The sequence below is a fragment of the Nicotiana tabacum genome, chromosome 8 (assembly GCF_000715075.1).
Source record: "Nicotiana tabacum cultivar K326 chromosome 8, ASM71507v2, whole genome shotgun sequence".
NCBI lineage: Eukaryota > Viridiplantae > Streptophyta > Magnoliopsida > Solanales > Solanaceae > Nicotiana > Nicotiana tabacum.
This window is the reverse complement of record NC_134087.1, coordinates 206,556,397-206,568,808: the sequence shown is the minus strand read 5'-3', so window position 1 is coordinate 206,568,808 and position 12,412 is coordinate 206,556,397. Positions and strand designations below refer to the sequence as shown.

Sequence of the window (12,412 nt, the reverse complement as noted above, 5' to 3'; positions counted from 1 at the left end):
GCCGATTCCTTGCCTGAATTGGCAATTGGCGCTCCTTTGCCCTACATTTTCTCCAGTCCCTTTTGAAAAGCTGCGATCAGTGTTCTTTGTAGTTCGGAGCGACCACCATTGGCCGAGCTTCAGTTGCTCAGAAGGTACAGGAATTTAATTTTTTCCTCGTAATTCAAAAATTAGTAGATATGGGGAACTAAAATTACTATATTGCTTTACCATTTCTGTTGCTCCTCTTCATTGGTTACCCTTATAAGCTGCTTTGCTTCCAATTTTTGGGCTTATTCTTATGATTGATGCTTCCTGGAAATATCAATTTTCTATATCTCTGTTAATTTCACCTAAAATTATATTTTATTCCTCGATAAAATGTGGAAGGTATTTTCTTTTTTTTGTTAGCGCTACCTTATTTATTGGTTTCTCTATAAATTGAAGGTCTCTCTTTCCCCCTTTGTTGAATAGAGGTGTTTATGGTGTTACCCATTTGTTTCTGGACGTGAATTTAATGTTCTTTTTTCTGAGAAAATAATTTACATGGGGTGTATTCATAAATCAGATTTAAGGGGTTTGTTTTGAAGTTCTATATAACTAGTTTTTTAGTTTTGAAAGATTTGTAAAACTGAGTTTGGAAATTTTCTTGTAAAAAAAAAAACCGAATTTCTTTCGACAAAAACAGAACGCTTTCTATAGAAATTCACGCAAGCTCAGTTTTTGGGAACTCCAAAAGAAATGGCTTAAGAATTTTACTATGTTGTAAGCTTTTGACGAGTCACAAGTGTGGGTTAATATATGGAATTTTGGTTTTCTTGTGGTTATTCATTTGTTAAAACATGAAGAGCTGACTGGTAGTTTAATATAATCCCCTTCGCCGAAAAAATGTATGAAGTATATGGGTAAAACAATGTTTTATGTTTATATAGAACTTAGGCAAAATACATAAGTAGCCACCCAACCTATAATCCAAATCCCTGTTACACACTTTTTGAGGACGAATATCATATTACACACGTAACCTTTCAAAATTATGTCTAGTACACACTACTTATGCCAGATGGCACGCGTGTGTTTAACAAAAAAACCGGAGCGCGTGAAACCTATTGATTATCTGTCCAAATACTTATATAAGAACATTTTTCTCCTTAATTTTCTTAAATTATTAGTTAAAAGATAAGAAAAAAATGTTGAGGCCCTTCTTCCCCATTTGGAGCCCTTACCGTCCTGGGAATCCGGCGAAACCACAGCTCCCTTTTCTCTCCCACGCCTCCCATCGGCCATCTCATCCCCCTTTCATCTCCTTTAAGTAGATCTCGTCCTTAACTTATAACGTCGGTGACGACCTCAAGCAACATAGAAACCTCCAGGTCGTTACATTCACTGTTAGATCATGACCGACAAGGTCAATCTTCTCCGGCTGGGTAGAGCTCTCAGATCTTTCCGACAAGTTGGTGGTTCTTCGTTCAGGTCTGGTCTCGTTTGGTTAAAAAATGCAAACGATGGCGACCTCCATTTTCCGGCCACTATTACAGTGGCAATACCCTTCGGTAAAAATGGTGTTTCCATAGCAAACAAAACCTAGAAACCAAAAAATGGTGATAAAGTTTTAGAGTAGGGAGAAATAGTGGTAAAGAAAAATAAAAATGATGAAGAAAGTGGGTCTTCAAAGAAAGAGAAGAATGGAAGTATGGTGGTGCCTCTGGTTTTCTTGTGAAAGAGAAAGACAACAGGAAAGAGAAACTGGTCAAGAGAAATTTAAGTATTTTATTTTTTTTTTAAAATTATTAACACGTGTCACAATGTTATTGGTGCGTGATATTACACATTCTGAAAAATTGGTCAAGAAAAAAGTAGTGTGTACTAGACATAATTTTGAAAGGTTACGTGTGTAATATGATATCCGTCCTCAAAAAGTGTGTAACAGGGATTTGGGGTATAGGTTGGGTGGCTACTTATGTATTTTGCCTAGAACTTATTGAATACCTTTCACATAAATAAAATCTTTAGTGTAGTGTTTTTTGAATCCCCTTGTTAGAATTTATGGCTTCACTGCTGCCCATTGCTAAAGATGAATAACCAAGGAGCATTTGACGCATCATTTGTATGTGTTAGGATATGAAATGCTTTGTGAAATTACATTGTAATTTGTCTTCTTTTCGCGTGTTTGAATATCAATGAAGCCTAGCATTTTCCCCCTCATAGCTACTCATTCCCCCAAATAATGAAAAAAAGATCTCCTGACCTTTAATGTATGTCCATTTTTTTTTTCATTATATATTTTTTTCTATAATATTCATGTTAGAGAACTATGTTGGCATGCCTCACTTGATGGAGATACAGTTTATTAAACCTATAAATTCTCCCTCATATTTACTGTTGAAGTGCATTTACATTTTATAGACAAACTTTTATCTGTTGTACTCATGTTAGACTAATATTATATCTTTTCGATGTTTCACTAGATGGTGATTCTTATTTTTTGTTTTAGTGCTTTCTTCGATGAGTTGACACTGAGAAGATCCTTATGGTTCTTAATGCAGGCAGTAAGATAATGTTTAGATCATTTCTTCTAAAGGCTGTCTATAAACAGCTTAGTTATCATCCAGCTGTCACTAAACAGCTTTGTCGTCATCCTTTTCAGTTCCATCCAGAGGTAAAATTTTCAAATCCTGTCAATCCAATTCTGGGACAGTAGTGATTGGTATTCTAGTTTCACTTAGTGCTAACTTTTGCTTCTCCGATAGAGAGGAATGCACAGCAGAAATAAGAAGGCGATGGAGTACATTGCTAGGGGGTGGAATGCTCTGCAGGAAGTTGATAGAGTAATTGATTATTGTGAGCTTAATGACAAGCGTCTCATTCCTTCACTTAGGGTACGTTTAGTAGCAAATAGCTTGATACAATTGCTCTTCTTTTGTTTATGGTTCTTTTGAAGGAAATTAATGTGTTTGTGTCTGTGATTTTACTTCTTTAGTGCTTACTACTATCTCCATTTATCTTAGGTTGTGCTGTTTTACACCCAGAGACATTGTTGTTAAGTTTTCATATTATGTCCTTAGAATAGTGTGTTATCCTTGCTGTAAGTCTATTTAGAAGATTGCAACATGAACGAAGTGGCTCAATGGTCATTATGTTTTCTTCGGTTTCTTGAATAAGTAATGGAAGTTGGTTGCTAGTAATGATTGTAAAAGAGCTAATTCAGTTAAGTAGATTTACTGATCTTTCTGGGGTAAATTTAGCTCCCAACATGGCTACGGTCAACTTAACCCTCTGATCTCTCTTTTGTAAAGCACCCGACTTGTGATTCTTGCTGTTTTTTGAGTTTGGAGATGAAGGCACAGCATGGTAATTAGTCTTTTTTTCTAAAGAAGGAATTGAGGTTATTCCAAAGAAATGGAAGACGCATGCACTTTTGGCCTGGTAGCTAAATTACAATAACGGTCCTGTTTATAATCGACTTTCCTTATGAAAATATCATCATTGTATATTTTGTTTGCTTCTTTACTTCTCACGTGGTTACGTCTCTCTTATATCAAATCAACATTTACTAAGAAGTACCTTCCATTTGTTAAATCTATTTCGTTTTTTGTATGTTAGATATTTGTTGTACTACTTAAGCATGTATTTCTTGGTAGAGTTTATCCATTAATATTCTTTTTCTTGGATTTTTGACTTATCAAATATTTTCTCATTGGGTGGTTATGTGTTAGACAGCAAAGGAGAATTTTGAGTTGGCTCTGGAAGCAGACAACTCAAATACCCATGCAAGATATTGGCTTTCAAAACTGCATCTCAAGTACCATGTCCCCGGGGCATGCAAAGCTGTGTAAGTTTTGTCTCTTTGGTGTGAAGATTGGACATCTGCAAAGTGCAGACACTTATCATCGTTCATGTGCTATATTGTTGCATGCTTTTAAGCAGGACCAAATAGATCTTCATGCTCCACTTAAAAGGTTTCTAGCTTTTCCAAATATATATTATTGAACTTAAGCCATCATGTGTATTATTGAGGTTTTTAACAATTTCCTAACTGATTTGACCATTTTCTAGTTATTAATTACTCTCTCATTCCCCTTTTATGTGCCATCCTTTCCTTTTTAGTCTGTCCCAAAATATTGGCACTTTTCTATATTTAGAAACATATTAAACTTTTTAACTTCTCGTTTTACCTTTAATGAGATAACTTATAATCACGCATATGTCTATGGCTTGTTTTGGACCACAAGTTTTAAAAGTCTTTCTTTCTTAAACTTTGTGCCAATCAAACACCATCCCGTTTTATGGGACAGAGGGAGTAATTGATTTTTCAGCTTATTTAATCGCTGCGTACATGATATTTATGTCTATATAACTTCTTAATTTCGTTATGAGATGAGGGAGTTGTTAATTATTTGATTGAGCAATATCTTCAGTACTTTTTCATGGACTAATTAAATTGACTTGAGCAATACTTTCAGCACTTTTCATGAATTACTGTCAAAACTAACAGCTAATATTTCTTCCTATTTTTAATGACAGAGGGGCTGCTTTATTAGTGGAAGCTGCAGAGATGGGTGATCCAGATGCTCAATTTGAATTAGGTTGCCGTCTAAGAGTTGAGGTGTGGTTTTCTTTTTTGGAACATATTAATTTTGTCAAGAAGAATGGCTACACCACCTATGAGCTCGAATGGTGTTAAAGATTCTCTATTGGTTTAGAGACGAATAATCTGAACGTCTATGCAGCTAGTTTTAATTTAAACCTCAAAATTTGGCTAACATGACTTTGATATCTGAACAAGGTTAGCTTGTTGGATCTCCCTTTCCGTGGTATGACTTGTGAACTACTCTAGTGTGAACTACAAAGGAACATTTTTGATAAAATGGGCGTAATGTTGACACCTTCTCGATGTGCTTTTACAATGTTTATCTTATCCACTTTGGTTGGGCAATATAATCATATATCTGAAGCCTTTTCACATACTCTATTGCAGTAGTGGGAAATTATTGTGCGACTCCCCTTTGCGCTATTAGTGTTTGGTTGTCAGACAAGTCTGTGTTAAACATTCTGTCAGCTCGGTCTTTCTTTCCTTCTGTTGATAGGTTAATAAGTTCGGTGTTTTAAGAATATATGTTTTTGCTCCATAATGTCCATCAGAAGATTATTGGTTTAGTAGTGCATAATCGACTACTAATCTACTTACTCCTTCGGGGTAGGGGTAAGGTCTGCGTATACACTACCCTCCCCAGACCCCAGTAGTGGGATTTTACTGGGTTGTTGTTGTAGTGCATAATCAACTACCTTATTGACTTTCCCCTTGAATTGTTCTCTTGTTCTGTCTTAGAAACATTCTGTAAAAGTTTTGACTGTCTTTATGTATGATCTTCACAGAACGAGTATGTGCAATCAGATCAGCAAGCATTTTACTACTTGGAGAAGGCTGTTGACCAGGTGTGTGTTTTATTAGCAAAGCTGAAGTTATTCTTCCTATTAAGTGCCCTAAATTTCTCACGAAAAATTCTCTTTTTTTTTTTTCAGTTGCATCCAGGTGCACTTTACCTCTTAGGTGCTGTGTATCTTACTGGGGATTGCGTGAAAAGGGATGTTGGCTCTGCATTGTGGTGTTTCCATAGAGCATCTGAGAAGGTACCGAGCATTTTACTGCTTGTTGAATGCTACAACTAATCAGTACATATAGTCTAACTATGTAATGACAAATTATATGCTGTTCTGAACGACGATGTTTGTATTAAACTTAAAAGAGAAAGTACATTTGGGAAGCATATTCGTGTTGACAAACTGTGGTTGGCGTAATTTAGCTCTATCTTGTAGAAAATTGCTTTACTAGCGAGTAAGTGAAGAGCCTCTACAATTATCCCCACCTAATTTTCTTTGCTTGAATCTAGGGTCATGCTGGAGCAGCTATAGCTTATGGATCCCTTCTACTGCAAGGTACACTGTCCCCACTTGTTATCTTTTTTCGAGAAAGGTAACAATTTGTATATATCATCAGTACAAATGCAATACCGGAAGCTATATATACAATTCAAAGACAACAAAAGATACATACGTGCTCTTCTTACAAGGATTTTATAACATCTAACAGTGAGACTGTCCCCTCTTGTTATCAACTTAGCTGTGTGTCGCTTCATCTTATTTTTGTCTCTTTTTATTGTTTACTTAATGGGTTGTAGTTCCTGCTAATTCAAGTGATGCAATACACGTGATTGGAATATGTTATGAGCTCTTTTTAAAGGTTCAGTTTGACATACCATTTTACAAAGCAAAAATTTAAAAGTTTAAAGAAAAAGACCATGATATCATAATTAGAGTAGTATGCTAATAGGGAATATGACTTGCTCAGAATGGAAGAAAGAATAACTGAAAATAAAAATAAAAAGGTGGGAGCTGCTGATCAGTGATCACCACAAAACATTTGTCGAGCCAGTGGAGGAAAAGGTATCATGAACTTATCATATTGCACAGAAAATTCTGATTAATCTTTTGAGTTTAGAGATACAAGATGATATACTGGCAGTTGGGTGTATATTGGACTTTTTGCCCTCAGCAAATTAAGATTCTCTGTTTCATGTGGCATTATTTCAGGTGTGGAACTTCCGGAATCAATAACAAAATTTTTAGTGAAGCGGGGGTCCTCAAGCAGAATATCGAGGAGGAATGGAGTTGATCCTGAGCTTAATCCGATTGAGCTGGCCAGAGAACAATTTGAAATTGCTGCAAAAGCAGGATCTGACCTTGGATTTAGATGGTTAAAAAGACTTGAGGAGGAAGAGAAACGTCTGCTGTCGTCCTAGTTCACGAATATCAGAGACTATAAAAGAGTTGATTCATTAATGTACCTACAAGGGTACGTACTAGGCACTAAACTGTTGAACATTGTTAATTTGTGTAAATCTTGTTTTTGAACACCATTCCTTTTCTTGAGGATTGTTATATACGATAACATATATGTGTGTGTTCATATATTATATGTGGTACACATTTTAAAGTCCTCCTTTGTTAGATTCGCAAAACATAGTCAATCTCGTGTCTAGATAAGGATGGTTGCAGTAGGTTGACATATTCAAAGGATTCATGGCCATGCTTTGCATATAGACAGTTATTTTTAATAATTAAACTGGGAATTATATATACCTGGAATAAGTTTGAAACTGTATATCTGAAGTAAGGCATTTCTTATTAAGTTATTCTTCTTTTTAGATTGAGATTGTGTGGGGGAAGAGTGACAAAATGGATGAGCTGATGGTGCAGCAGCCGAGAGGACCTTAGAAATGATGAGCAGAGTTGAGAGCAAGCGTTTCGATTCAATAAATGAAGATCTCTACTGAGCTTAATTGCCCTGATGTTTTTTGTTAGAATTGTTAGGAGTACACTCTTATCTGCTAGCAAAGTTTTGTTGCTCGACATTTTTGGCTCTTTAGGTCAATGTATATGGTGTGCTGGAAAGTGATTAAGATAGATTGTGTCTGTAAAATTTGTTCAGGTTTCTACTTCTGTTTATCTTGTAATATAATTCAAAGTTGGTTGTTGGTTACATACTGATAATTTATAGGCTTCTACTTTTGTTGAAACTTTAAATTCTGTTGTCTTGAAGCAACTGTCTATTTGAGCTTCTCCTATGCTCGGATAAAGGGGGAAGTTTGTGGTAAGACAAAGTAATGAACCAATATAAATTTAATAACTTCTCTATGCATTTAGCATACAAACTCAAATTTAATTTGTATTGTCATATACTTTAGATAGCTTGGTAGTTATCCTTTCATTAAATTTTTCTGGCATTGCACTATACCATCCATCTATTTCGTATTCCGTATCTCTTATATTGCTGTTATTTTATTATAAGTTTATTGATAGTACTAATATATCGTCTCTTGTTGCTTTCTTGAGCCGAGGGTCTCCTGGAAACAACCTTTCTACCCCTCGGGGTAGGGGTAAGATCTGCGTACACATTACCCTTCTCAGACCCCACTTATGGGATTATACTGGGTCGTTGTTGTTGTTGTTGCAGGTAATTTTTCTCATTAAAGTGTATTGTCTCCTTTTTCAAGAATCTCTTCACAGTATCATTGGAACAGAAATTAGACAATTGATATTTTTTTCCCTCTATCAACACAAAATAATCAGATTTTTGCTCCTCCAAATGGCAACTGCCACAATAGACAAGTTCCTGCATATCGCATCATATGATGTCAAACCAGAAAGAAATACTCCCTCTACTGCACTTTTCCACATCACTTACTATATGCGATATGAGACAAAATTTAGGAATTTGTTGTTGAATCCCAAAAAAAAAAGGAAAAATAATTTGGGTGTGGCAGGAAGCTTATACACTTTCTTGCTGGCGAAAAAGAAGAATAAGCAATTGAACTGATTAAGCTTACACTACTTGTCTACTTGTTACTACCTATCAAAACTTCAAACTGACACTGCAATGAGGAGGTTTCAAAGTCACTTGGATTTTCCTTTAATTGAAGTAGGCCCTTTTGATGATGTTTTCTTGTAAGGTGACTTCTTCACTTTCAACTTGCTTGGAGTTGATGACGATTTCCCTCCTTGGTTCCTTCGGTTCTTGTCCTTTTTCACATTGTACATGTTTACAGCCTGTGGTATAGGTGAAAATAAATCAACACAAATTAGCACCTAGGAATTTTCTTCGAACGATGAAATGAAGGAGATGTACATATGTAGAGACATCGGGAAAAGGTAGCATAAACCATACCTTTTGCACATTGAGTATCTCGTGGGAATTCTTGGCCATCAATTTGTTTAGAACCTTTTCGGTTTGCTGTTTCTCTAAGGAGCCCATTCCTGATCCTTCTGCAACTGGTAGGAACTGGTTATACACAAGAGTAGAGTTGACTTAGACAATACAATCAGGTTAGTCCTAAGCAAATTTATGCATGCACTTTCCATAATACAAACCTTACGGTACTTCTTATCATGTTTTAGGGGTTTTTCCCCAGGCAACTTCTTGTCAAATTTTCCGCCACTAGCTGTTGCATTTGCTGCCATTCCAGCGACATTGCCGAGTTCATCCTTGCTAATTTTCCTTGGTGCAGCTTGTGTTCCTGTTATAGGCAGTGCTGTGGCAGCAAGCTGAACATGACTGCAAATAGAAACACATCTTCGTTTATCAACAACATGACTTTAAGAGAATAAGGAAGATGCAAGGTTCAAGACAATTGAAACAGAGGTTGACAATTTTCTTGAATGAAATCTGCTAAGCAATAAGATACTCAATAGCTAGTCATCAAAACAAAGGATTTGAGACATGGAGCAACAAACCTAATTAATCTTCATAGATGGCAGGAATTAATAAAGAATTAAGGTTTTGGCAGAAAAACAATGAGAAGTTTAGATGGACAAGACCTTGGCAAGGCACCAGCTTTTGCAGCTTCCTTCAAGTTACTTAATCGATTTTTCTGTTGCTTTTCTACTCTCTTCTTCTTTTCTTCTTGTCTCTTAGCAAAAGGATCTTGACCAGGCTCTGAAAAAAAACAGGGAGAGAACATTTTCAGAGCAATGTCAAAATGCTAATGCAGATACGGTCCCTTCATTCACTAAATTAAGTTGCTTTCCTCTATAGTGATCATGGTACGGATGATTGACGTAAGAGAGTACAATCAAAATCACCATCCATTGATAACTGAGATAATGAACTTTGACTTAAAGACAAACATTTATTTTAGGATGATATGACCCTTTAAATTCTATGATTCAGAATTCTTGCCGCGCTTGAGACCTAAAAGCAAATTGAGATATTGCAGAAGGCAAGAATGAAAATTCTCTTATTTACCATCAGTTTCCTTGGCTTCAATGATTGGCACATCTTTGTCATCATTTACACGATCGTAGCCATGTCGGCGCTTCCATGAACCAGTTTGTTCATCAAAAACAACCTTGTCTTTCTTACGTTTTTGTATACCTGCAAGACATTTTCAAACATAAAAACGATGAAAGTCAATTAAATCGAGAATTGACAGTTCTAAAATCCACACGACATTCACACAGCACCTTTCTTCTTCGCGAACACTTCCCATTTTGTAGGAGGTTTAGGCTTTGGAAGCTGAAATAAGCAACTCATAATAAGCTATTGATACCGCAAGTTAACTTTCAAGCAACTGGATAGAAGACGAATCAAACAAAATGAAAAGATCCAAAACCAACTCTAGCTATTGTAATATCTAGCATGTATAAGGATATGGTTAAATTGCATTTTCATAGCTTATGCTGCATATAAGATTCAATTCATATTTGGAGATCGAGTCACATATGAGGTTCCACTTATGCTGCCCCCAAGACATTACGAGGTTGGACTATTCTTTATCAGCAAGTACCAACTAATAGAAAATACTTTCAGTTGTTGAAAATATAGCGAATGCCCGGAAAAATGAGTTCATTGTTGCAAATACATACTCTAACACACAACTCTTAACTGATTAAGAAAAACACACAATTCTTGCATAAATAATAGAAATGAGGTTTTACAGGCTTCTCTCGAGGTAATCTCGTATTTGGTTGAGGCAACTTGACTAGAGGACCATCAGGACTTTCTGTTGAAGGTAAGTTGAAGAGGGCATCTGCAATAGCTTGAACTAACTTGGTTCCCTCCTGTAGACACTCCTTCACAAGTTCCTCCCTACATGTTTGGCACAAGAATATAAGACAAATAGAAGAAATCAGTTGAGTGTTCCTAGCATTGAAACTTAGTGAAAACATCAAATCTGAGCTAATAACTATGAGCTAGTTCCGTTTCCCCTCGAGTTAAACTACAAAACAGCTTTAACAGAAATACTTCTTACATATTAGGAGACAGAATGTACGAAGCAAAAAAAAAAGTGAGCTTGAGGGAAAAGAAAAGAAAGAAGGCCAAGAGCTAGAAAAAAAAGAGAGATGGTCAAGAGAGAGAGAGAGAGAGATCAACAACTTGAGCAAAGTGGTAAAAGAGGGTTTGAGTGATAAAAAGGAAAGTTTTGGTGAGCGGAAAGAGGCAAAGGAAAGAAAAAGGAGAGTTTGTACATAAAAGCCAAAGAGTGTTTGAACGCAAGAAAGAGGGGCTTCCCATTATACTGCTTACTTACAAAGAAGATTTGGTTAATTCTGAAGAATTGGCTTGAACCGCCTTTAATATCGAACATTTGGAAATTGGTAAATATTTGCCCCTTGTTCCCTTCAAATTGAGTCCCTGGGACCCTGAGATATTAGGATATGTCAACAGTGAATTATTAAGGACCGCATCCCAGGAAGGAAACTCGAAAGGAAGCTGAACCAGAAAAAGTAACTAACAAAGGTGACGTATCAATCAATTAACTATGCTTCAATCCAAAATCAGCTGGGGTTGACCATCAAAAACCTCTATATACCTACTCTGCTGATATCCAAAATGGTGTAATAAAATGCTCTAAAACCTAACCAAGGTTCAAGCTCGGTATAAACAAGCACAGAGAATACGGTACATGTTAAAGAAGGGTACTATTGACAATTTCATGTGATTTTACATCTATCCCTTTAAGAAATAGAGGGAAAGACCACGTACTATAGACCTTTATGGTCCGGCCCTTCTCCGAAACCTCTTAGCGAGAGCTTAGTGCACCATGCTGCCCTTTTTTAGACCTATCCCTTTACTCCAAATTCACTATATCACTCCACAAATAAAAAATTGTCCAAAAGGGAGGCATAAAAAGCTCTAAATCCTATCAAAGATACCAAATTCCAGTATAAAAAAGCACAGAGAATACAGTACATGTTAAATTCTTAGCTAAATCTGCGCGAGTTTACGTGATTTTAGGTCTACCCCTTTACTTCGAAAATTTAACTTTATCAACGCATAAATCAAAATAACAACATAAATTAAGCAAATATGGTCAAAAGGGTGGAATAAAATGCTCTAAAATCTTTCAAAGATTCAAGCTTTCAACAGAAAAAAAAATCACAGAAAATAACAGTACATGTTAAAAGTAGGAAACTTTTTAAGAAAGTGAAACCTGGAAATAGGCGGAGAAGCAAAGCTGTGATGTGGGTATGAAGCCATGAGATTTCCTAAGTCCAGCGCGTATGATTCTTGAGCAGCCGCCTCCATTTTTGTGTGTGTGTGTGTGTGTGTTTTCTGCTAAGTGCCTGAAAGAGAAGCGAGGGTTTAAGGGGGCTGTTGGGTTGGGTGGGGCTGAGTTTTATGAAAACCGGAGGGTAGAGAATGCAAATAGGTCAAACTTGATATGTCCTTTATTTCTCTCTTTTTTTCCCTTTTTTTTAGGTGTTCTAAAGGCGACCTACAGTTTTAAAATAGGAAAAACAGACAAATATATCTCTATACTTTAGTATATTATTCATATTTATCCCCGTTATATTATTGGACCTTATCTACTCTTACCATTAGCCAAACTTTTTAAAAATACCCTTCACCTAACGGAAAGCTACAAGATTAATA

At 36.1% G+C, this 12,412-nt stretch overlaps 2 protein-coding genes across 3 annotated transcripts; one reads left to right on the top strand and one right to left on the bottom strand.

Moving 5' to 3' along the window:
- LOC107829188 (uncharacterized) lies at positions 1–7,563 on the top strand. 2 transcript variants are annotated; one of them, XR_012694430.1, is made up of 10 exons: positions 1–134; positions 2,526–2,638; positions 2,730–2,858; positions 3,696–3,811; positions 4,504–4,585; positions 5,356–5,415; positions 5,503–5,610; positions 5,871–5,916; positions 6,571–6,832; positions 7,186–7,563. XR_012694430.1 is itself a non-coding variant. In XM_075220102.1 (9 exons), exons 2-9 carry the CDS (start codon positions 2,537–2,539, stop codon positions 6,777–6,779), a joined length of 852 nt encoding a protein of 283 aa, XP_075076203.1. In that variant the 5' UTR covers positions 1–134; positions 2,526–2,536; the 3' UTR covers positions 6,780–6,973. The 2 variants fall into 2 exon arrangements, 1 of the variants encoding a protein (XP_075076203.1); XM_075220102.1 differs by lacking the exon at positions 7,186–7,563 and having other exon boundaries at positions 6,571–6,973.
- Positions 7,564–8,169: 606 nt separating this feature from the next.
- On the bottom strand, positions 8,170–12,168 carry LOC107783357 (ribosome biogenesis regulatory protein homolog). The gene is made up of 8 exons (XM_016604325.2): positions 11,970–12,168; positions 10,474–10,624; positions 10,000–10,051; positions 9,782–9,910; positions 9,355–9,472; positions 8,908–9,091; positions 8,705–8,818; positions 8,170–8,586 (listed from the first exon to the last, which is right to left on the bottom strand). The coding sequence occupies exons 1-8, from the start codon at positions 12,062–12,064 to the stop codon at positions 8,434–8,436; spliced, it is 996 nt and encodes a 331-aa protein (XP_016459811.2). The 5' UTR covers positions 12,065–12,168; the 3' UTR covers positions 8,170–8,433.
- Between the last annotated feature and the right edge of the window lie 244 nt (positions 12,169–12,412).